Raw genomic sequence first — 26,697 nt, 5'->3', positions numbered from 1 at the left:
TTGGCTACTGCCCCCAGACCTAAACACACCCCTAAATTTAGTATTTAGGGGCACCCAAGAACCCAGGAAATTAGATTCCTGCAACCTGAACCAAGAAGAAGGACTGTTGACCTGAAAGCCCTGCAGAGACGACGGAGACGACAACTGCTTTGGCCCCAGCCCTACCGGCCTGTCTCCTGACTTGAAAAACTGCAACAGCAACGCATCCGACAGGGACCAGCGACCTCTGAAGCCTCAGAGGACTGCCCTGAACCAAAGGGCCAAGAAACTCCCGTGAGCAGCGGCTCTGCTCAACAACAGCAAAAACTTTGCAACTTTTAAAGACTTCACTCTTTCCGCCAGAAGCATGAGACTTCACCCTTTGCACCCAACGCCCCCGGTTAGAGCTCCAGAGAACCAACACTACAGGGAGGACTCCCAGGTGACTGCGACCTCGTGTGTAGCCTGACACGACCCCCCTGGACCTCCACAGCGATGCATGTAGAGAGAATCCAGAGGCTCACCCTGGCCGTGACTGCCTGTAACAAGATGCCAGACGCCTGGACCAAGCACTGCACTCGCAGCCCCCAGGAACAGAAGGAACCGAACCTCAGTGCAGGAGTGACCCCCAGGAGGTCCTCTGCCTAGCCCAGTCGGTGGCTGGCAGAGAAGCCCCCCTGTGCCCTGCCTGCACCGTTAGTGACTCCCAGGTCCCTCCATTGAATCCTATACAAAATCGAACACCTGCTTTGTACACTGCACCCGCCCGCCCCTGTGCCGCCGAGGGTGTTTTGTGTGCCTACTTGTGCACCCCCCTCCCCCCCCCACCCCACCCCCCTGGCACTCTACAAAACCCCCCTGGTCTGCCCTCCAAGGACGCGGGTACTTACCTGCTGGCAGACTGGAACCGGAGCACCCCTGTTCTTTATAGGCACCTATGTGTTATGGGCACCTCTTTGACCTCTGCACCTGACCGGCCCTGTGCTGCTGGTGTGGTAACTTTTGGGTTGCCAACAGTGGGCTACCTATGCCCAGGAACTTAGACTTGTAAGTGTCTTACTTACCTGACAAACTAACCATTACTTACCTCCCCCAGGAACTGATGATTTTTGCTCTGTGTCTACTTTTGAAATAGCTTAGTTCGATGGCATCTGTCGCTGTAGATACACATGTTCTGCATAGCTCGCCATCTGGTGTTGGGTCGGAGTGTTACAAGTTGTTTTTCTTCGAAGAAGTCTTTCGAGTCACGGGACCGAGTGACTCCTCCTTCTGTCTCCATTGCGCATGGGCGTCGACTCCATCTTCGATTGTTTTCTTTCCGCCATCGGGTTCGGACGTGTTCCTGTCGCTCCGAGTTTCGGAATGGAAAGTTAGTTAATATCGGAAGATTTTCGTCGGTATTGTTGCGTTCGGGATCGGCGTAGTTAGAGTCAACACCGCATCGAAGATCGACGCGCTCCGGTGCCCTTCGGGGTAGTTTTCGATCCCCCGTCGGGGCCTGGTCGGCCCGACCGCGTGTCGAACAACGTCGATGGAACGGACCCCGTTCCGTTTTTGTCCCAAATGCCACAACAAATACCCGTATACAGACCAACATTTGGTCTGTAACCTGTGCCTGTCGCCTGAGCACAGTGAAGAGACTTGCGAGGCCTGTCGTGCGTTCCGGTCCGAAAGACACTCCGTGACCGTCGAGCCAGGAGACTTCAGATGGCGCCCACGCCGACAGCGCACCGAGAGTTCGAGGAACAAGAGGAAGAAGAAACCTTTTCGATCCACGAATCGGACTCCGAGGAATTCGACGATCAAAGAACCGTGAGTAAGACGTCGAAAACAACACAGAAGAAAAGTGACAAGGCCCAGGGGACGCCACTGCCACCAGGCCATGGCTCCACCCTTAAATTCGGTGACCGACCATCGGCACCGAAAAAGGCCAAAACAGTGCCGAGATCGTCCGACTCCGGTCGAGACACCGGCACGCAGCCTTCTCGGGATCGAGAAAGTGCTGGAGAAAAGCAACGACACCGAGATAGCGGTGTAGAAGCGGCTCGACGCCGAGACAGCGGCACCGACGAAGATCGACGCCGAGAGCTTTCGACGCCAAAAAAGAAAAAAGCCACCTCGGAGCCGAAAAGAGATACAGGCAGGGTTTCGGTGCCGAAACAACCCGTAACCGACCCAGTTCCAGGCTCTTATACAGAGGAACAATCACTGTCCTCTCAGATGCGAAAGCATAGGTTTGAGGAAGAGCTGCAATCCACCGAAGTGGACCATACGCAAAAACGTATTTTCATACAGCAGGGAACGGGAAGAATAAGCACCCTTCCCCCTATTAGGAGAAAAAGGAGACTGGAGTTTCAAACAGACCAGGCGCCACAAACAAAAATGGTGAAAAAGGTGACTCCGCCACCCTCTCCTCCACCTGTAATTAACGTCTCACCAGCGCAAACTCCGTCACATTCCCCAGCTCACACCACCATGAGCCAAGGTGACCAGGATCAAGACGCTTGGGACTTATATGACGCCCCAGTGTCGGACAACAGTCCGGAGGCATATCCAACAAAGCCCTCACCACCAAAAGACAGCTCAGCATACTCTCAAGTGGTGGCTAGAGCAGCACAATTCCACAACGTAAACCTCCACTCAGAACAAGTCGAGGATGACTTTTTATTCAACACCCTCTCCTCCACCCACAGCTCCTACCAAAGCCTGCCTATGCTGCCAGGTATGCTTCGGCACGCAAAGGAAATATTCAAGGAGCCGGTCAATGGTAGGGCAATAACGCCAAGGGTGGAAAAGAAGTATAAGGCACCTCCTACAGACCCTGTTTTCATCACCACACAGCTGCCACCAGATTCCGTCGTAGTAGGAGCAGCTCGGAAAAGAGCCAACTCCCACACATCTGGGGATGCACCACCCCCAGATAAAGAGAGCCGCAAGTTCGATGCAGCTGGGAAAAGTCGCAGTACAAGCTGCAAACCAGTGGCGCATCGCTAACTCTCAAGCACTACTTGCGCGCTATGACAGAGCCCATTGGGATGAGATGCAACACCTCATCGAGCATCTTCCCAAGGAACTACAAAAGAGGGCAAAGCAGGTGGTTGAGGAAGGGCAGAACATATCAAATAACCAGATACGTTCCTCTATGGACGCAGCAGACACAGCTGCAAGAACAATTAATACATCTGTGACCATTAGAAGGCACGCATGGCTAAGAACGTCTGGGTTCAAACCAGAGATACAGCAGGCAGTGCTCAATATGCACTCAACGAAAAACAACTGTTCGGACCAGAAGTGGACACGGCAATCGAAAAACTTAAAAAAGACACTGACACTGCTAAAGCCATGGGCGCACTCTACTCCCCGCAGAGCAGAGGAACCTACAGCACCTTCTGCAAGACACCCTTTAGAGGGGGGTTTCGGGGTCAGGCCACACAAGCCAGCACCTCGCAGGCAACACCGTCCAGCTACCAGGGACAGTACAGGGGAGGCTTTCGGGGCCAATACAGAGGAGGGCAATTCCCTAGGAATAGAGGAAAATTTCAAAGCCCAAAAACCCCTACAACCAAGCAGTGACTCAGATGTCACTCACCCCCTCCACACAACACCAGTGGGGGGAAGAATAGGTCATTATTACAAAGCATGGGAGGAAATAACTACAGACACTTGGGTCTTAGCAATTATCCAACATGGTTATTGCATAGAATTCCTACAATTCCCTCCAAACATACCACCAAAAGCACAGAATTTATCAAAACAACATTCTGAACTCCTGGAAATAGAAGTTCAAGCACTATTGCAAAAGAATGCAATCGAATTAGTACCAAACACACAAACAAACACAGGAGTCTATTCACTGTACTTCTTAATACCAAAAAAGGACAAAACACTGAGACCAATCCTAGACCTCAGAATACTAAACACCTACATCAAATCAGACCACTTTCACATGGTCACGCTACAAGAAGTGTTACCATTGCTAAAACTACAGGACTACATGACAACCTTAGACCTCAAAGACGCGTATTTCCATATACCAATACATCCGTCGCACACGAAATACCTACGGTTCGTATTCAAAGGAATACATTACCAATTCAAAGTATTGCCTTTTGGTTTAACAACCGCACCAAGAGTCTTTACAAAATGTCTAGCAGTAGTGGCTGCACACATCAGAAGGCAGCAAATACATGTATTCCCGTATCTAGACGACTGGCTAATCAAAACCAATTCACTAACAAAGTGCTTACAACACACAAATCAAATCATACAAACCCTTTACAAACTAGGGTTCACCGTCAACTTTGCAAAATCCAACATTTTGCCTTGCAAAGTACAACAATACCTGGGAGCCATAATAGACACAACAAAAGGAGTAGCCACTCCAAGTCCACAAAGAATTCAAAATTTCAACAAGATCATACAACGCATGTATCCAACACAAACAATACAAGCAAAGATGATATTACAACTCCTAGGCATGATGTCTTCATGCATAGCCATTGTCCCGAACGCAAGACTACACATGAGGCCCTTACAACAGTGCCTAGCATCACAATGGTCACAAGCACAGGGTCACCTTCTAGATCTGGTGTTAATAGACCGCCAAACTTACCTCTCGCTTCTATGGTGGAACAGTATAAATTTAAACAAAGGGCGGCCATTCCAAGACCCAGTGCCACAATGCGTAATAACAACAGATGCTTCCATGACAGGGTGGGGAGCACACCTCGATCAACACAGCATACAAGGACAATGGAACGTACATCAAACAAAACTGCATATAAATCACCTAGAAATGCTAGCAGTTTTTCAAGCATTAAGGGCTTTCCAACCAATTATAACTCACAAATACATTCTTGTCCAAACAGACAACATGACAACAATGTATTATCTAAACAAACAGGGGGGGACACACTCAACGCAGTTGAGCCTTCTAGCACAGAAGATATGGCGATGGGCAATTCACAACCACATTCGCCTAATAGCGCAGTTTATTCCAGGGATCCAGAATCAACTTGCAGACAATCTCTCTCGAGATCACCAACAGGTCCATGAATGGGAAATTCACCCCCAAATTCTAAACACTTACTTCAGACTCTGGGGAACACCTCAAATAGACTTGTTTGCAACAAGAGAGAACGCAAAATGCCAAAACTTTGCATCCAGATACCCACACAGGCAGTCCCAAGGCAATGCCCTATGGATGAACTGGTCAGGGATATTTGCCTACGCTTTTCCTCCTCTCCCTCTCCTTCCTTATCTGGTAAACAAATTGAGTCAAAACAAACTCAAACTCATTTTAATAGCACCAACTTGGGCAAGGCAACCCTGGTACACAACACTGCTAGACCTATCAGTAGTACCCCACATCAAATTGCCCAACAGGCCGGATCTGTTAACACAACACAACCAACAGATCAGACATCCAGATCCAGCATCGCTGAATCTAGCAATCTGGCTCCTGAAATCCTAGAATTCGGACACTTACAACTTACCCAAGAATGTATGGACGTCATAAAGCAAGCCAGAAGGCCGTCCACTAGGCACTGCTATGCAAGTAAATGGAAGAGGTTTGTCTGCTACTGCCATCATAATCAGATCCAACCTTTACACGCAACTCCAAAGGACGTAGTGGGTTACTTGCTTCACTTACAAAAATTTAACCTAGCCTTCTCTTCCATTAAAATACACCTTGCGGCAATATCTGAATACCTGCAGACTACCTATTCAACTTCCCTATATAGGATACCAGTCATTAAAGCATTCATGGAAGGCCTTAAAAGAATTATACCACCAAGAACACCACCTGTTCCTTCATGGAACTTGAATGTTGTCTTAACAAGACTCATGGGTCCACCTTTTGAACCCATGCACTCTTGCGAAATACAGTTCCTAACCTGGAAGGTTGCATTTCTCATCGCCATTACATCTCTAAGAAGAGTAAGCAAAATTCAGGCGTTTACAATACAAGAACCTTTTATACAACTACACAAAAATAAAGTCGTCCTAAGGACTAATCCTAAATTTTTACCAAAGGTTATTTCCCCGTTCCACCTAAATCAAACAGTGGAACTACCAGTGTTCTTCCCACAGCCAGATTCCGTAGCTGAGAGGGCACTACATACATTAGATGTCAAAAGAGCATTAATGTACTACATTGACAGAACGAAAAACAACAGAAAGACTAAACAACTATTTATTGCATTCCAAAAACCTCATGCAGGAAACCCAATATCAAAACAAGGTATAGCCAGGTGGATAGTTAAATGCATCCAAATCTGCTACCTTAAAGCAAAACGACAACTGCCCATTACACCACGGGCACACTCAACCAGAAAAAAAGGTGCTACCATGGCCTTTCTAGGAAACATCCCAATGCAAGAAATATGTAAGGCAGCCACATGATCTACGCCACACACGTTCACCAAGCACTACTGTGTAGACGTGTTATCCGCACAGCAAGCCACAGTAGGTCAAGCCGTGTTAAGAACATTATTTCAAACCACTTCCATTCCTACAGGCTGAGCCACCACTTTTGGGGAGATAACTGCTTACTAGTCTATGCAGAACATGTGTATCTACAGCGACAGATGCCATCGAACTGAAAATGTCACTTACCCAGTGTACATCTGTTCGTGGCATCAGTCGCTGGAGATTCACATGTGCCCACCCACCTCCCCGGGAGCCTGTAGCAGTTTGGAAGTTAGCTTCAACTTTGTACATTTGTATATATATTATTTTAACCTTAAATAGGTACATACTTAGTCACTCCATTGCATGGGCACTATTACTACAACACAACTCCTACCTCACCCTCTGCGGGGAAAACAATCGAAGATGGAGTCGACGCCCATGCGCAATGGAGACAGAAGGAGGAGTCACTCGGTCCCGTGACTCAAAAGACTTCTTCGAAGAAAAACAACTTGTAACACTCCGACCCAACACCAGATGGCGAGCTATGCAGAACATGTGAATCTCCAGCGACTGATGCCACGAACAGATGTACACTGGGTAAGTGACATTTTCATTGCCATTTTTACTAAAACTGTGTAGGTTATTGCTCTAATTCAAAGTTCCTAACTTACCTGTGTGGAGTACCTTGCATTTTATTTATTTACTTCAAATCTTGAACTTCTAGTTCTTAAAATAAACTAAGAAAATATATTTTTCTATATAAAAACTATTGGCCTTGAGTTAAGTCATTGAGTGTGTGTTCCCCATTTATTGCCTATGTGTGTACAACAAATGCTTAACACTACCCTCTGATAAGCCTACTGCTCGACCACACTACCACAAAATAGAGCATTAAAATTATCTAATTTTGCCACTATCTTGCCGCTAAGGGGAACCCTTGGACTCTGTGCACCCTATCTCTTACTTTGAGATAGTATATACAGAGCCAACTTCCTACATATGATCAATTCAAAGTTCTGCCATTGCTTGTAAAAGCAGTGCAGAATGTCTCTTTGTTGTGGAAATCAACCTTCATTGTCAACAAATGCATGTTTGCCCATACCTAGAGGACTGGGTAATAAAGGGTCGTTACAACACTTGAGAGCGAACCACCTCCTTCTCATTTGTTGGTTCATGCTCAACTGAAATTCTTCTTAAAGCCAATGCAAATTTCTTAGGAAAATGGCACTGTTGTCATGGTCACCCCCCACTTTTTGCCTAGTGTTGATGCCAACTTTGATTGGAAGTGTGCTGTGACCCTGCAAACCAGGCCCCAATACCAGTGTTCTTTCCCTAAAACTGTACCTTTGTTTCCACATTTGGCACAGCCCTGGCACACAGTTAAGTCCCTTGTAAAAGGCACCCCTGGTGCGAAGGGCCCTGTGGTCAGGGAAGATCCCTAAGGGCTACAGCATGTATTATGCCACCCTAAGAGACCCCTCACTCAGTACATGCACACTGCTTTGCAGCTTGTGTGTGCTAGTGGGGAGAAAAGACAAAGTCGACATGACACTCCCCTCAGAGTGCCATGCCCACCAATCACTGCCTGTAGCATAGGTAAGTCACCCCTCTAGCAGGCCTTACAGCCCTAAGGCAGGGTGCACTGTACCACAGGTGAGGGTATAGCTGCATGAGCACTATAGTGTCTAAGTCAATTCTTAGACATTGTAAGTGCAGGATAGCCATACTGAGTATATGGTCAGGAAGTTTGTCATTACGAACTCCACAGCACCATAATGGCTACACTGAATACTGGGAAGTTTGGTATCCAACTTCCCCACACAATAAACCCACACTGATGCCAGTGTGGGATTTATTGAAAAATGCACACGGGCATCTTAGAGATGCCCCCTATATGTTAGCCCAGCTGCTGGTGCAAGGCTGACTGGTCTGTGCCAGTTTCTGAGCACATGGGGTAAGTGCTTTTGTGCACTCTGGTCACCCCTGCAGGAACTGTAACACTTGGCGGTGAGCGTCAAAGGCTCAAGCCTGGTGTTACAGTGCCCCAGGGCACTCCATCTAGTGGAGATGCCCGCCCCCTGGGAGAGCCCCGCATTTTGGCAGCAAATCTGGAGGGATAATGAGGAAAAAAAAAAGGAGTCACCACTCCCTCAGCCAGAACCACCCCTAAGGTGTCCAGAGCTGAAGTGACCCCCCCCTCCTTGAGAAATCCTCCATCTTGTTATGGAGGATTAGGACCAGTAGGGATAGGGATGTGCCCCCCTCCCCAGAGGGAGTGGGCACAAGGAGGGTGTAGCCATCCTCCGGGACAGTAGCCATTGGCTGACCCTAACGTACCCCTAAATTTAGTATTTAGGGGCGACACTGAACCCAGCTCGTAAACACAAAAAGTACACTGTTCCACGTCAGAATCAATAGGGAGACCTGAACATTCAGGAGTGGAACCCTCAAGCATCACAATGGATGACTCGCATCATCATCGGGTAATACTCCACGTCAGGCTGGCAGTGCAATGCCTGACGGGCTCCCCACTAAGGGAGCAGCAAGCCGTATTGTTCTAGATGGTAATTAATAAATCTCAGCTATCTAAAACGACCGTGTCTATATTCAGGCACAGACGCACAAAGGAGAGAACACAGAAATGGAAATAAAATTGGTTCTACATCAATGCATATTTCATAATTTAATCAATAGCCAGTGATGAAACCAAGGTTAAAAACAAGGGAAAGTCATCAGTTGAGTATCAATGCTCAATTACTTTCACAAACAATAAACTCAAGGGGATGTCATTCTAGACGTCCCCTGAACTAGGTCGACATGTTTAGCGTCATATGGTCCCAGGGGATCCAGTGACGCTTCATCAGGACCAAAAAATACAAAAAGGTTAATCAGCTCTTCTCCTAAATCCTAAACATGTGACAATGCACAGGTTTGAAAAAAGAGGTATCAGCCGGTCACTTACATTGCAGTAAAACAAGCTAAGTCGTGGTCAGGTCGCCCGCTCCCAAGTTAGGATCGGGCTCCTTGGTAAGTGCGTTCAAAGGACGCGAACAATTATTGTTTCATCGTCGGTCCAGATTCAGGACCTACCCTCCGTGAACGCCAAACCGCAAAGACCGTTCACGGAGGGTAGTAGTAGTCCTAGTAGGTCCTGAATCTGGACCGACGATGAAACAATAATTGTTCGCGTCCTTTGAACGCACTTACCAAGGAGCCCGATCCTAACTTGGGAGCGGGCGACCTGACCACGACTTAGCTTGTTTTACTGCAATGTAAGTGACCGGCTGATACCTCTTTTTTCAAACCTGTGCATTGTCACATGTTTAGGATTTAGGAGAAGAGCTGATTAACCTTTTTGTATTTTTTGGTTCTGATGAAGCGTCACCGGATCCCCTGGGACCATATGACGCGAAACATGTCGACCTAGTTCAGTGGACGTCTAGAATGACATCCCCTTGTGTTTATTGTTTGTGAAAGTAATTGAGCATTGATACTCAACTGATGACTTTCCCTTGTTTTTAACCTTGGTTTCATCACTGGCTATTGATTAAATTATGAAATATGCATTGATGTAGAACCAATTTTATTTCCATTTCTGTGTTCTCTCCTTTGTGTGTCTGTGCCTGAATATAGACACGTTCGTTTTAGATAGCTGAGATTTATTAATTACCATCTAGAACAATACGGCTTGCTGCTCCCTTAGTGGGGAGCCCGTCAGGCATTGCACTGCCAGCCTGACGTGGAGTATTACCCGATGATGATGCGAGTCATCCATTGTGATGCTTGAGGGTTCCACTCCTGAATGCTCAGGTCTCCCTATTGCTTCTGACGTGGAACAGTGTACTTTTTGTGTTTACACTACGGTTGGGAGAGTGTACACTGGACCAGCTTAATCTCCCGGTCCCTACCACCTCTTTTTCTTATATACTGAACCCAGCTCTTCATATTTCCTGATGACCACAAGAACTATTGAGCTGAAAACCCCGCAGAGAAGAGGAGATGACACCAACTGACTCTGCCCCAGCCCTGCAGGCCCGTCTCTTGCTTCGAAAAGCTGCAAGAAAAGAAGCAACACATTCTGCAGGACCAGCGACCCCTGAAAAGCCTCCAGGGAACTGCCTGCATCACTGAGGACCAAAAAACACCTGAGGACAGCGGACCTGCCCAAAGAAAAGACCAAGAAATCAACTTTAAAGGGACTCTCACCTCATTCCAGAAGCATGAGTCCAACTGCTTTGCACCCGATGCCCCCAGCCTGTGTCAAATAGAAACCAGCTATCCAGAGAGGGCCCCCAGGCGACTCCGATTACTTTTTGCCACCTTGGGCTGACCTCTCTGCACACCCACGACGACGCCTGCAGAGGGAATCCCGAGGACCCCCCCTGACCGCGAATGCCCATGACGAAGATACCTGACGCCTGGAGAAGCACTGCACCCGCAGCCCTCAGGCCCGTGAGAAACCAACCATCGGTGCAGCAACGACCAGCAGGCGGCCCTCACTCTTGCCCAGTCGGTGATTGCCCGAGAGGCCCCCCTGTGCCCTGCCTGCAGTGCCTAAGTGACCCCTGGGTCCCTCCATAGAGTTATATTGAGAACCCGATGCCCGTTGGCACACTGCACCCGGCCGCCCGTGCCGCTGAGGCTGTGGTTTCTGTGCCTACCTGGGGCCCTTCAGTACTCCTCCAAACCCCACTGGCCTGCCTCCCACAACACAGGTACTTACCTGCAAGAAGATGGAAACCGGAGTTCCCCCTGTCACCATAGGCACCCACGTTATTTTGGTCCCTGTTTGACCTCTGCACCTGACCGGCCCTGTGTTGGTGGTGCAGGGCGTTTGGGGTTACCTTAAACAACGGTGTGGTATTTACCTCAGAAACTGTACTTTACTTACCTCCCCCAGAACTGCTACAAATTGCACTGTGTCCACTTTTAAAATTACTTTTTGCCATTTTAAAGAAAACTATGTACAATATTGATTTTATTCAAAGTCCCTAAGTATTACTATGCAAAGTACCTTTCACTTAATGTACTTACCTGCTAAATGAATCTTGTGATTCTAAAAATAAATTAACAAAATAATATTTTTCTATATAAAAAACTATTGGCCTGGAGTTAAGTCATTGAATGTGTGTTTTCATTTATTGCTGGTGTGTGTACAACAAATGCTTAACATTACCCTCTGATAAGCCTAACTGCTCGACCACACTACCACAAATAGAGCATTAGTATTATCTATTTTAGCCTCTGTTAAGCCTCTGGGGGAATCCCTGGACTCTGTGCCCACTATATCTCATTTTGATATAGTAAACACAAAGCCAGCTTTCTACAAAATTGAAACCTATGTAGGGGCAACACTGGCTTCAGTCTTCACAAAGTCCTAGGCTTCTCAGGAGAGTGTGTTGACATTTTAAAGCTTCCTCTTTACCAGACTCCACTTCCACTGACAACAGTAATGACGCAGTAAACATGATGATGTTGTATAATTCTTTAGTACCAAAAACATACTTTCAGGTGTGCCACTGCAGATTGTCTGGCTCCTCACCGTTCACAGGAGACTGAAGGATAGGAAGATATAGTGTTGGTCTAGCCCACGGTTCAGCTCAAATTGCAATGCTGGAGCAGCACAATCTTATTAAAAGGCATATTTTCCCATACCTATTATATAGGCATTTGCTACCGAAGATGACAGGATGGACTCACATATTCTGTGGAGGTAAAAAAAGCAAGGTCAGCAGACACACCAGCTGAGGTGGTATCTAGTTGTTGAACTACAGTAAAATATGTTTAAGTTATCCCTAGAAGTGTTTCAAAATAATCTACAACTGGTGGTGCTGGTTCAAAAAGGGAATACAACCACCATGTTGTACATTCAAATGCATGTTAGTACATATTAGGATATGGACACATCACCACTTATTAGCAGAACATCTCCTAGTGGAGGCCTATGTTGTTTGTGTAATTGTTGAGCAGGACTCACCAGAAGGTTCTTGAATCAGTCATCAACACAGCATTCTACAGCTTTGCTTCTGCCCGTGGAAAACACCAGACATAGTTCTGTTTTTACAACACCAAAAAATAGCCAAAATAAACTTCCAGATTTTCACAACCACAGTTCCCTTAGGAGACCCCGTTGACAGATTGGTCAGAGTATTTTGCAAGCTCTTTCCCCACTTGCTTCCCTTGATAAGGTATGCAGCATGGAAGGTCAGACAGATATTATTGACAGTTATCCTCCTTTCTCCCAATTAGACATACTAACTGCAGTACTCAGTCTACCAGAAATTTCAGTTCATTCAATAACTAGCAACCTTGTTCATGCCTCAATCTAGCAATCTGGCCCCAGATGACTTGGAATTTGGGAGCCTTTAGCTTCCTGTGGACCATACGGAAGTTATCAAGAAAGTAAAGTGTTCTACTATTTAGTACAATTATGCAACACAATTCTAGCATTTTCAGGCTTACTGTGAAGGACTACAAAGAAGTAGTGTTATAGTAACTATACAGAACATTACCTAAAATCTTATACATGTGAGAATATTCAGGGCTGATGTTAGCTTCCAAAAGAGTGCTTTTATTACAAATGCGAGAAAAACAGTGAAAAATGGTAACACAATCATCTTGGCAACTTCTTGCAACCAAAACATCACATTTATCTAAGTGAATGACTCCGTTCATGCCCACTGCGGTAACTTTCATGGAAGATGGTGTTTTTGGTGGCCATTTCTCTATCTGTTGAGGAACTGCACTTTCAGGAATGGTAGTACTTTGAGTTTATCGTGGTTTTACTTACCACAAATCTTAGGTATTTGCATTATGTTTGATGCATGGAGAAGGGAATGTAAGCACCTTTGAGGTCGAAGCATTCCTTGCTGAACTAGCAGGATTACGTCTTGCAACATTGTGACTTTGAGCTGCATTTTTCTGTCAACTAAGAAGTCTCAAATCCATTTTTTAGTTTAATGATGCATTGTTATCAGGGATTAGGAAATACATCTGTTGTCATTTATTGAGTAGGTACCTCTTCAAGAATAAGAACTATGTAGTTCTAAGCACTTCACTGCTCTTTCTATCAAATGTGGTATTGCTATTCCAGGACAGTCATTCTGTTGAATTACTGTCACCTGTTTTATCATTCCACAAGACCATTGCAGAGCATTCCCTACACCCTTTGTATGTTAGAAGGCTGTTATGTTCTGTCTTAAGTGTACTTTCTCAATTCAAAACTCAAAACAATTGTTTCTTGCCGTTTCCCACCACACTTAGCAGATCCCATTTCTAAAGCAGCTAGTGTGAAATAAATTACATTTATTGCGCTAAAGGAAAGCTAACCCTTTCATCTGTCCCCCAAGCACATGCTGCATTTATAGGCAACATTCCATTAACTGACATATAGAGAGTTGTCTTCAGCCCGTGCATTCACAAAATATTACTGCATTGATCAACACCGTAAAAATTAAGCACAATTTGGACAAGCTGTTCTCAAGACACTATTTAATTACAATACACAACTTGTGAGCCACATTACAAACAAACCTAAAACATTTGCCTAGTGTGCATTTCTTAGTGGGGTCTCAGACCACCCCACAATGCCGAAAGTACACTGCACTCTCTTAATATTTGCAGGTGCACGAAATTCTATATTGATAGGACTGTGGATGGCACAAATTTTACTCAGCTCTTCATCTGTTTTAGAAGTCTGGGAAGAGGTTGTTGTATGAAGCAAGGCACAGCAGAATGTATTGTTGCCTACTTCTTTTTAACATAGGAAGGCAAATGCATTTGAAGGGGGAGAATAATGTTTGTGACATGTGTAGCTGTTGATAGACATGTTGCGCATTGTCCTCCCTAGTAGTGTTGGTCTTGGACGTGTACAGCTTGTTTTTGTATAAAGAAGTCTTTCGAGTTGTGGGGTATAGTGACTCCTTCTTTAGTCAGCTGTGCACATTGAGTCTATAGTTGGATAGTTTTCTTCCACCATCAGGTCTAAACATCCTTCGTGGGAGCTTTTGAGTCGAAGCCACTTAGTGAACTTCATCAGGACCTCTTGAGTTCTCTGTTTTCAATAGCATTCGATCGATCTGTGCACTTGTTCTTTCTCAGTGTCATGGTTGAATGCTTAGCTTCTGCATCAAAGGTGTTCCTGTTGCTCATGCGTAGTTTCGGCCCTGGAAAAACACCTTTCAGTTACTGTCCACAGTGCCACTCAAAATGCTTGTGGACAGACGAGCACTCTGTCTTCAATTTGTGACTGTCCCTGGACCATAATGAGGCCTACTGCTCTGCCTGCCTCACGTTTTGGTGGAAGAAGACCATCTATAAGTCATGACAGTCTGCTTGCATGGCAGCCAGTGCAACAGCAGAGAGATAACGAGAGCCACAATATCTTGAGGGAGGTCCTCGACTGGGAGGATGTCGCAGCCACCAAGTAACAGCTTTCAGCCCGGAACCTGAGTTATTTTCCAGACCCTGTTCCACAAGTGACCGTTACCACGGATGCATCCCTCATGAGCCCTCCAGCAGACATCTCACTTCAACTACCTGGATCTGTTGGCAGTCCAATTGGCATTCAGAGCATTCTTATGCCACATTTACCACAAAACAGTCCTGATCAAGACATACAACGTGACTGCCATGTAATACTTTCAGAAAAACGGGGGCACTCCCTTGCCCCACTTGTCACGTTTAGCCTAGGATATTTGGCAATGGGCAATTCACCAAAAGGTTAACCTCCTAGTGGAGTATCTGCCAGAGGTGGACAACAACTTTGCGGACCTGCTCAGCAGGATGCAGCATCACTTTCACTAATGACATCTCCTATCATAAGTCCTGTTCTACTATTTTCAGCAGTGGTGTAGGAATTTGGCTCATCTCAAAGTGAGAGATAGTGTGCACAGAGTCCAAGGGTTCCCCTTAGAGGTTGATAGTGGCAAAATTAGTTAATACTAATGCTCTATTTTGTGGTAGTGTGGTCGAGTAGTAGGCTTATCAGAGGGTAGTGTTAAGCATTTGTTGTACACACACAGGCAATAAATGAGGAACACACACTCAAAGACTAAACTCCAGGCCAATAGTTTTTATAGAGAAAAATATCTTAATTTATTTTAGAACCTCAAGATTTGAGGTAAGTACATAAAATGCAAGGTACTTCACATAGGTAAGCATAGAACTTTGATTTAAAACAGAAGTACACACATTTTTGGTTAAAATGGCAATAAGCTATTTTAAAAGTGGACACGGTGCAAAAATCAACAGTTCCTGGGGGAGGTAAGTTTGGTTAGTTTTCTCAGGTAAGTAAAGCACTTACACAGTCAGTCTCCTGGGCATGGGCAGCCCACCGTTGGGGGTTCAAGGCAACCCCAAAGCCACAGCACCAGCAACACAGGGTCGGTCAGGTGCAGAGGTCAAAGGAGGGCCAAAACACATAGGCACCTATGAAGAACAGTGGTGTCCTGGTCTTAGTCTGCTTACAGGTAAGTACCTGCGTCCTCCGGGAGCAGACCAGGGTTTTTTTGTAGAGCACTGGGGGGCAGGGGTGGCACACAAGCCCACAAAACACACCCTCAGCGGAGGCCGGGTGTAGTAGACAAAGTAGGTGTCGGGTTTGCTATTGAAAGCAATGGAGGGACCCGGGGGTCACTTAGACGATGCAGGCAGGGCAGAGGGGGCTTCTCGGGCAAGCCACCAACTGGGCTAGGATGAGGGCCGCCTGCTGGTCACTCCTGCACTGGTAGGTGGTTCCTCTCGGTCCTGGGGGCTACGGGTGCAGTGCTTGGTCCAGGCATTGGGTTCCTTTGTTACCAGGCAGTCGCAGTCAGGGGGAGCCTCTGGATCCCCTCTGCAGGCATCGCTTTTGGGGTGGTGGGGGGTGACTCAGGGTGTCCACGTCATTAGAGTCGCCTGGAAGTCCTCTCTGCGGTGTTGCTTCTCCTGAACTCGAGGCAGGGCGTTGGGTGTAGAGTGTGAAGTCTCACGCTTCTGGCGGGAAGGGAGAGTCTCTTTAAAAGTTGCTTCTTTGTTGCAAAGTTGTTGCAGGTACTGAACAGTGCCACTGTTCTCGGGAGTTTCTTGGTCTTTTAGGTTCAGGGCAGTCCTCTGAGTCCTCAGAGGTCGCTGGTCCCCGTCGGATGCGTCGCTGTGCAGGTTCTTTGAGTCTGGAGACAGGCCGGTAGTGCTGGGGCCAGGTCAGTTGGTGTCTCTGTCGTCTCTGCGGGGCTTTCAGGTCAGCAGTCCTTCTTCTTTCTTCAGGTTGCAGGAATCTGATTTCCTGAGTTCAGGGTCGCCCCGAAATACAAAATTTAGGGGTGTGTTTAGGTCTGGGGGCAGTAGCCAATGGCTACTGTCCTTGAGGGTGAGGGGAGGGGGGCACATCCCTTTTCCTATTGGGGGAATCCTCCAAACTCAAGATGGAGGATTTCTAAAGGCAGGGGTCACCTCAGCTCTCGGCACCTTAGGGGCTGTCCTGACTGGTAGGTGACTTCTCCTAGTTTTTCTCATTATCTCCTCCGGCCTTGCCACCAAAAGTGTGGGCCGGGGCCAGAGGGGCGGGCATCTCCACTAGCAGGGATGCCCTGGGGTGCTGTAACAAAAGACATGAGCCTTTGAGGCTCACCACCAGGTGTTACAGTTCCTGCAAGGGCAGGTGAGAAGCACCTCCACCCAGTACAGGCTTTGTTCCTGGCCACAGAGTGACAAAGGCACTCACCGCATGTGGCCAGAAACTCATCTGGTTGTGGCAGGCTGGCAGAAACTGGTCAGCCTAGCACTAGGAGTCGGACTGGTATTCAGGGGATATCTCTAAGATGTCCTCTGGGTGTATTTTACAATATATCCCACACTGGCATCAGTGTGCATTTATTGTGCTGAGAAGTTTGATACCAAACTTTCCAGATTTCAGTGTAGCCATTATGGAACTGTGGAGTTCATAATTGACAGACTCCAAGACCATGTACTCTTTATGGCTACTCTGCACTTACTATGTCTAAGGTTTTGCTTAGACACTGTAGGGGCATTGTGCTCATGCAACTATGCCCTCACCTGTGGTATAGTGTACCCTGCCTTAGGGCTGTAAGGCCTGCTAGAGAGGTGACTTAACCATGCCACAGGCAGTGGGTTGAGGGCATGGCACTCTGACGGAAGTTCCATTTTCCCCCCACCAGCACACACAAGCTGTGAGGCAGTGTGCATGTGCTGAGTGAGGGGTCCCCAGGGTGGCATAATGCATGCTGCAGCCCTTAGAGACCTTCTCTGGCCACAGGGCCCTTGGTACCAGGGGGTGCCATTTACAAGGGACTTATCTTTGTGCCAGGGCTATGCCAATTGTGGGAACAAAGGTACAGTTTAGAGAAAGAACACTGGTGCCGGGGCCTGCTTAGCAGGGTTCCAGCACACTTCCAATCATAACCGGCGTCAACAAAAGGCAAAAAGTTAGGGGTCAACCATGCCAAGGAAGGCATTTACAAATGGTGTTTTCCAGATATAGATCTGTTTGCAACTGCTGAAAACACCAAATGCCCAAACTTTGCCTCCAGGTTGCCACACCCGCAGTCCAGGAGAAATGCACTGTCAATGAATTGCCTCTCCCACATCTTCCATACGTGGCTCGAAAGCTCTGGCAGACCTCCCTCACCATACTTTTGGTGCCTCACGTCTGGGCCAGACATTCTTGATCCACAATCCTTCTTGAGCTCTCGGTGGTCCCACATGAGAAAATCCCCAACAGGCCAGACCTTCTCATGCAACACCAGGGACTCTTGAGAAATCCCAACCCCAAATAACTCAATCTAGCGATGTGGCTCCTGAAATCCTACAGTTTGGTTACCTAAATTTGCCCCCTGAGTGCATGATCATCCATAGGGAAGCTCTTCGCCCCACCACCAGGGCCTGCTATTCAGCAAAGTGGAAGATGTTTATCCACTACTGTCTGCTGAAACACTTCGATCTCCTAAAACTAAAAGTGCAGAACATTGTCTGCTACCTGTTATACCTGCAGTGCTCAGGACTGACTTAAACATCTATTTGTTTACATTTAGCTGCAGTGGAAGCAAACTTGCAGAACAGGGAACACTCATATCTGCCCTTTAATTAAAGCTTTCAGGGAAGGGCTTAAAAGGGTTATCCCTCCCAAAGTACTCTGTCCCATCCTGGAATCTTTATATAGTCCTCACAAGACTAATAGGAACCCCCATTTGAGCCCCTTCATTTTTGCTCTCTACAATTTCTTTCTTAAAAAGTGGCCTTCTTAGTCGCCATTACCTCACTTAGTAATGTAAGAAAGATTCAAGCACTCACTTAAGAGGAACCTTTTTTTCAAGATTCACATTGACAAGGTAGTTCTTAGAACCTATCCAAAACTCCTACCCAAGGTGACCTCTTCCTTCCACCTTAACCAGAACATAGAACTTCCAGTTTTCTTCCCTCATCCAAGCTCAGTAGAAGAGCAGAAACTTCATACACTAGCCATAAAGCAAGCCATCATGTACTACATTGACAGGACAAAACCATTTTGCAAAACACAACCTTCTCAAAACCACAAAAAAGGGTTTGCTATATTAAAAGCAGGAATTGCTCAATAGATAGTCAAGTGTATTCAGACCCGGTATGCCAAAGCAAAAAGCTCAGTGGCTTTCTTAGACAGCATTCAAATAGCTGCCATTTTTAAAGCAGCTACCTGGTCCATACACACACTTTTACTAAGCACTATTGTGTGGATGCCCTAGTGAGACAGCAGGCCCACGTGGACCAAGCCATCTTGTGTATGCTCATCTGATAGAGACTTCTAGTTACAGATTCCTTACCTTAGAATTTCCCCCAGGCGTCAGACTGGATCCGGAGAAGTTTCCTTGAGCAATACCCTTGCTTGTCAGTAGGTGGCGTCGGTCGACTCTGCAGGCGTCGTAGTCACCGTGATGACGTCGGGAGTAGGACATAGGCGCTGCCTCAGCGCAGTGACATCAGTTCATTTCTTTCCACTCCACACGCTGATCCGGAGAGAGCTACCCTGGTCTCTTTTTGACCGAATTCGACCGTTTTGTCGAGTTTTCTAGTGAGCTTTTCGTGCATCGAGGATGTCCCCAAAGACCGGGTTCAAGCCGTGTGAGGACTGTCACCGCATGATTTCGGTGTCTGATCCGCATCAGGTTTGTTTTTGGTGTCTAGAGTGCGACCACAACCCGAATTCGTGCTCCGAGTGCCGGGCCATGCACCTGAAGGCCTTGAGGGTGCGGTCCCTCAAACTCATGGCTGCCTGGCGCTCGACTCCACGTAGGTTCTGGTCTTGATCGAGAGGAAGGTTTCAAGACCGTTCACGGAGCCATCACCACTCGTCGTCCTCAAAATCTTCAGGTGCAGATAAGAAGTCATCATCGTCAAAGCGTTCTCATCGTTCTCAGACTTTGTCCCGTCGCTCGGCTGACGCGACGCGGGAGGAGTGTCGACGCTCAAGGCCTCCGTCCTCTGAGCATGCATCTGGGTCCGCTCTGCGCATCCTCACGTTTCCAGGAGCTGGAGCGACCACCGCCCAACTTAAGGAATTCTGTGAGGCCGTGCGCCTCATCTTTGGGCGGACGAACCCTCATACAGCGCCTTCAGGCCCAAGGTGTTCGGTTGAGGGGCCTTCAGGTTCCGCAGCGGCAGCTTCGGCTCTGGCCACCGAGGTCCCCTCCAGATCCGCCTGCAGATCCACACCGGTGCTGGTCGCACCATTGAGACCTTCCCCCCTGCGCCGGGTCGATTGTCGATGCTCCTGATGCCAGTAGTGCCCACTATCAACGTCGACTCTATCCTTATCCCCGATGACTCCGGGTCGGAGTGACGTCGGCCACCGTTGACCTTTGTCTTTGATGGAGTCTATTCACTCCAGGTCAGATTCGGACCCTTTTTCCTATGGGTACAAATTCAGGGAAGGATTGGAGGGGTCCCTGGACCCTTATGAATACCAGGATGACCCACCTTCGGACTGGGCACAGGAATTGGGTGATGCCAGTGGACTGGATAATTCTTCAAACGCTGGCATGCTGTCTCCTCCTACCGTTGCTATGCCGGAGAGAGCGACTTATGGTATGGTGGTCAGTAGGGCGGCTGAGGTCCTTGGCCTTGAGCTTCCTACTGTAGAGGTCAGGTCCAACCTCCTGACGTAGGTGCTTCAGCCAGGGGCTTCCGCATCTTATTCCCTTTTACCGTTCAATGAAGCTCTCACCTATGTCCTTTTGGGTACTTGGTCCAAACCCAACACAAGGGACCCTGTGAATAGGACTATTGCACGCCTCCATCGGCCTGCTCCGAACGACCCTAAATTCCTGTCCCAACACCCCACTCCTGAGAGTCTTGTCATCCAGGCTTCCTCTTTTTCAGACGCAATCCCTTCCGCACCTACGGATAGGGAATCAAAAAGGCTGGAACACTTTGGGAAGAAGTTGTTTTCTTCCTCCAGTCTCGCGCTGCAGTGTGTGAACACCGCATGCCCTTTGGGCCACTATACCCACTCTCCGTGGGATACGATTGCGCAAGTCTCTCCCCTCCCCCGCAGATACTAGAGGAGGCCTGTGCTATCATCTCCCAAGCTGTAAACGATGCGAGAGATGTGGCAAAGTTCACAATCCAATGTGGGCTGGACACGACCGACTCTTTGGGCAGATCGGTTGCTACGACAGTGGCCTTGCGACGCCACGCCTGGTTGCGTACTTTTGTTTTTTCTGGGGATGTCTAACAGTCCCTCATGGACATGCCCTTTGATGGCTCTCGTCTCTTTGGAGACAAAGCGGTCTCGGCCTTGGAGAGATTCAAGGATTCCCGGGCTACGGCTCGGTCCCTTGCTCTTTCCTCTGCCCCTCGACCCCGCAGTCTGCTTTTTGCCCCTTGTGTGGTCACGGAAGGGGTTCCCTGTCATGCCCCCCTGTCCAGCCACTGCATGGCCAGGAACGGAACGGGGATGTGGAATCCTACGGAGTGTGGGACAGGGAACCAGAGGCCTGCCCAGTCCACCTCTGCCCCCGCTGCAGCTCCTAGTCCATCCCCTCACTTCCTTCCAGTTGGCGGCAGGATTCCAGCGGGCGGCCCCACTGGGACTCCATCACTATGGAAAGGTGGGTTTTGCAGATCATTCGAAAGGGCTACTCCCTTTCGAATCTGCTCCACCAGCCATGCCTCCATCACTCAGCCAACTCCCGGAGGATCATTTGGTACTTCTCTGCCAGGAAGTCACAGCTCTCTTGGCCAAGGGAGCTATAGGGAAGGTCCCTGTTCCTGAAGTAGGTCGTGGTTATTACTCCCGCTACTTTCTGGTGACGAAAAAGGACAAGAGCTTACGTCCTTTCCTAGACCTTCAGGACCTCAACTACTTCCTCAAGAAGGAGAAATTCAATGCTCACCCTGGCTCAGGTTCTGTCTGCCTTAGACCCAGGAGACTGGGTGGTAGCATTGGACTTGCATGGCGCTTATTTCCACATCCCCATCCTGCCTGCCCACAGACGTTAACTACGATTCATGATAGGTCATGAGCAATATCAGTTTACTGTGGTCCCCTTCGGCCTTACCAGCGCCTCTCGGGTGTTCACAAAAGTGATGTCGGTGGTTGCAGCTCATCTGCGCAGGTTAAGGGTATCAGTCTTCCGCTACCGTGATGACTGGATGTTGAAGGCGGACTCGCCCAGAAAGTCGTTTCCTACCTTCAGACCAAGGTGAACCTGCTGCACACCTCTCAGATGCTCCCTTTCATCGGAGCTGTTCTGGACACAGTGCAGTTTTGGGCTTATCCTCATGAAAAGCGAGTCCAAGATATTCAGGCTATGATTCCGATCTTTCAGCCTCTATCTTGGGTTTGGTAAGACTGACTATGAGGCTGCTGGGCCTCATGGCCTCCTGTATCCTGCTAGTAACACATGCCAGATGGCGTATGTGGGCTCTGCAGCAGGACTTGAAATTCCAGTGGGCCCAGCATCAGGGGAAACTCTCTGACAGGGTCCTGATCTCGTAGGGGACTGCCAAAGACCTGCAGTGGTGGCTTTCGAATCCGGATTGGGTCCACGGCTGATTCCTCTCCCTTTCCCAACCAGATCTATCTATAGTGACAGATGTGTCATTTCTGGGTTGTAGCGGCCACATGGGAGTGGCGGAGCTCAGAGGCCTCTGGTCTCAATCTTCTGGAGCTCTGGGCGATCAGGCTTGCGTTGAAAGCATTTCTTCCCTCTCTCAAAGGGAAAGTAGTGCTGGTGTTCACAGACAATACTACCTCCATGTGGTACTGGAACAAGGAAGGCGGATTAGGGTCCTGGACCCTTTGTCAAGAGGCCGTACGTCTCTGGACATGGCTGGAACATCAGGGCATTACCCTGATGGTTCAACATCTGGCGGGATCTCTCAACGCCAGAACAGACGAACCCAGCCGTCGATGCACAGCCGATCACGAATGGCGTGTCCATCCGGAGGTGGCTCAAGGTCTCTTTTAGCAGTGGGGAGAGCCTTGGTTAGATCTGTTCGCCTCTGCAGAGAAGACGCAATCTCAGCTGTTTTGTGTGGTGGTTTCCAAGGTGGCACTCGCTCAGAGGCGCTTTTCATCTTGAGTGGAACTCTGGGCTCCTTTCGGCCTATACCACTTCTGCCCAGAGTTCTCAAGAAGATCAGGTATGACCGGGCCCAAGTCATCTTGGTGGCTTTAGACTGGGCATGGGGAGTCTGGTATCCAGAGCTATTGAGCATGGCCATCGATCCTCCACTCGGACTGCCTCTTGGGGCGGATCTTCTGTCACAGCAACAGGGGACGGTTCTCCACCCGAACCTGTCCAATCTCCGCCTTCATGCGTGGAGATTGAGCAGCGACAGTTGATGACTTTTGATCTTCCACCCAAAGTCTGTGATGTTATCTTGGTAGGCAGGCGTCCCTCCACCAAAAATATATGCACCTGTCATTGGCATAAATTTGTGGCATGGTGCACCATCAAATCTGTGGATCCCCCTCTCTGCCCCTCTATCCGAGGTTCTTTTGTTCATTCTTTCTTTAGCCCAGCAGGGCTCTAATTTGGGCACCCCTAAAGGGTAGTTATCTGCCATTTCGCCCTTTCTTAGGTTACCTTATCAGCCCTCACTCTTTAAATCACCTATAGTGAGTAGATTCCTAAAAGGTCTCACCCATTTATTTCCTCACACTCCGTTTATTATGCTTCAGTGGGACCTCAATGTTGTCCTTACTTATTTAATGTGTACAGCCCCATTGAGCCAATGCACAATTGTCCCTTACGGTCCCTCCCCTTAAAAACTGTCTTTCTTGTTGCCCTTACCTCTGCTCGCAGGGTGAGTGAGCTACTAAGGCTTCCTTCCTTCCAAAGGTGGTTACGCCTTTTCATGCAGGCCAGTCCATCACCCTGCCTACTTTCTACGCACCCCCACAGCCTTCCCATGCGGAGGAGCGACTCCACCGCCTGGACCCAAAAAGAACATTGTCGTCCTATCTGAATTGTACTAAAGATTTCCGGGTGGACGATCAACTCTTTGTCGGGTGTGTGGGTGCAAAAGAAGGGAAGGCGGTTCAAAAACGTACCATCTCTCGATGGGTACTTCTTTGCATCAAGATGTGCTATTCTATGGCCAAAAAGCAACCCCCTGAGGGCTTGTATACTTATTCCACCAGAGCAACTGCTGCTACCACTGCGTTGGCACGCGGAGTTCCTGTCCTGGATGTCTGCCAGGCAGCTACGCGGGCGTCTCTGCACCCATTTGCTAACCACTACTGCCTGGACAGTCAGCTCAGTCGGGACAGCTACTTTGGTTGTTCGACCCTGCAGGACTTCCTACTATGATCTTGGTTTGCAGCCCACCACCGAGGATGGCATTGCTTGGGTATCTATTCTAAGTTCAGGAATCTGCAACTAGAATTCTCTATCAGATGTACAAGTTACTTACCTTTGGTAACAAAATATCTGGCAGAGACATATTCTAGTTGCAGATTCCTTACCGAGCCACTCATTGTCCCAGCTTGCAAATTGATTTCTAGGGACAGGAATTCCCCCTTCAGGTCCTTAGCTCTGGCGCACCAATCTGTGTTCCTAGCAGTTCTGCGCTTTGGAGTGGAAAGTCGTTTGAAAAAAATGACGTCACTGCACTGAGGCGGCATCTATGTACTACTCCTGATGTCATGATGGTGACTACGACGCTCGCGGAGTCGACCAACGCCACTTGCTGACGCGCAAGGGTATTACTTGAAAAAAACCTCCGGATCCTTTTTGACGCCTGGGGGAAACTCTAGGGTAAGGAATCTACAACTAGAATATGTCTCTACCATCTATTTAGTTACCGAAATTAAGTAACTTCCAGTGCTCTGCACATCCTCCAACTAACTGCTGCCTTAAAGGTGAAAGTGCTGTACAATTTATGCACAGCATGTGTATCAACAGCTGCGCATGCCACCAACTGAAAATGTTACTTTCCTTGTAAGCATCTGTAAGCATCTGTTTGTGGCATGTAGTGCTGTAGATTCGCATGTGCTGCCCTCCTGCCCTGAAGCTGTCAGTTGTTGCAGATAGCTTCTCTCTTAGCCTACTATTCCTTTGTATTGCATGGGCATCTTTATTCTCTCTTATTCTCTGTCTCCATCATCACCCGCTTGGCAGGAAAACAATCTAACTATAAAGGTGATGGCCATGTGCACTGCCAACGAAAGGATTAGTCATACTGCGTGACTCGAAAGACTTCTTCAAACAGAACAAGTTGTACATGTCTGACACCAGCACTAGATGGCAGGAGTATTCACAGAATGTGAACCTACAGCACTACAAGCCACGAACACATGCTTACAGGGTAAGTAGCATTTTTTCTTCTGCTTTACAGGGTGCATGTTATTCACAACAGCACTGTATTGTGATGTAGCACTCAATGACATTTGGTGAGGCATCACTTTGAAAGACAGGTGCACTTTTGTCAGGCACCCCTGGCTGAATCTGCTTGCTATGGTAGGTTCTTCTGTGGGCCAAGCACTACTGAGCAAACTGTTTCACTAAACGTAAGCCTGCCTCCCTTGGGTGTTGTTATGATATTGCTTGCCATTCTGAAGATCGAGCTATTGTAGTTTCTGGGGTGAATGTAGTACTTAGCGCATTCATCTCATTAGCTGGAATTTTGGCAGTTTCCATTGAGATGCGAGAGCTACTCATTAATGTCTGTCAACATGTTAATATTGTTATTGCTATACTAGAATGCTGAGGATTCCTAACCTGATGATAGGGAATGATTCAAGCGTGTGGATTTATGAAAGATACTAATTTGGCTTATGAATCAAACTGAAAATTCACACACTTGAAGTATTGCTATGGACACCTTAAGAACTATCCTGAAAAATATTAAATTACATGCACTCAGCAGTCGATATGATGTTGCATGTTCGTAGTGTCTTGTCAAAGCACATAGGTTGCAACTGTTGTTGTAATCTCTTATCTTCATCGTCTGCTCAGGCACTAACATGGATGTAAATGCGTTTCTTGTGATATTTCAGAAAGTGTCCCAAGATCCACAAACTAATTTGAGTGGTGCTACGTTGTGCCAAAACCTACCAGTACTGTTGAAACTGTTGACTTACATATATTAAGCATTCTAGTTTTTTTTAAGGCGTTTGCTTTAAAATAGGCTTGTCAATGAAAGTAAAGACATTTTTGTTTCGTCTAGGACCTTGTCCAACTGGCAATACGAATTTGACAAATGGGCTCCGACGGTGGTCAAAATTGCTTACAAGGTTTGCTTTATTTTTTTGTTAATATGGTAATATTAATATGGTAATGACAATGTAACAGTTATTTCACTGCTGTGGGAACAGAGCTAAAAGAATCATGTTTTGTATTACTTGATTGAGAATATTTTTCGATTATTTGGAGTAAATGTTGCTGTTAATCGGCTTTATTGAACCAAAAGAATAAATATGGTGAAATATAAGAAATACATTAATGCAGTTTTTTCAGACAATACTGTGCATTATTTTTGTTGATAATGTGCATCTGGGAAAACACTCAGTAAGGTTGAACGGTTAAATGGTCGATCTATTACCATACTTCACCATGATCTTTTTTACCTGAAAAGCTGGTCATTCCTCCCATTTGTTATTCTGCAAGTATTATATTATGATATCAACGTCTGTTATCGTTATACTCGTCAAAATAATAAACAGAAGGTCCTATCTTGGATAATAATTCTCCACATATTATAATGTGTTTCTCCCTTATTTGAATCTTTTTTTTTTTTTTACTTTGTGCGCCTCTGTTTATTTAATCAATACCAGCAGTGGTGCCTAGTACATGTATTAAGTGGCGGGTTGCCTTGCATTGCACC

At 47.4% G+C, this 26,697-nt stretch overlaps 1 protein-coding gene across 5 annotated transcripts in view; it reads left to right on the top strand.

The window, feature by feature from the left end:
* SMARCA2 (SWI/SNF related BAF chromatin remodeling complex subunit ATPase 2) overlaps nt 1-26,697 on the top strand; it is a 1,363,970-nt gene that overhangs the window by 449,770 nt on the left and 887,503 nt on the right. For all 5 annotated transcript variants that reach the window (XM_069228509.1, XM_069228519.1, XM_069228497.1 and 2 more), the window contains one exon: nt 26,041-26,107. In XM_069228509.1, the coding sequence (XP_069084610.1) occupies nt 26,041-26,107 (67 nt within the window). The remainder of the gene's footprint in view (nt 1-26,040; nt 26,108-26,697) is intronic.

The sequence above is a fragment of the Pleurodeles waltl genome, chromosome 1_1, assembly GCF_031143425.1.
Source record: "Pleurodeles waltl isolate 20211129_DDA chromosome 1_1, aPleWal1.hap1.20221129, whole genome shotgun sequence".
Classification (NCBI taxonomy): Eukaryota; Metazoa; Chordata; class Amphibia; order Caudata; family Salamandridae; genus Pleurodeles; species Pleurodeles waltl.
This window is presented reverse-complemented; position numbering and strand designations above follow the sequence as displayed.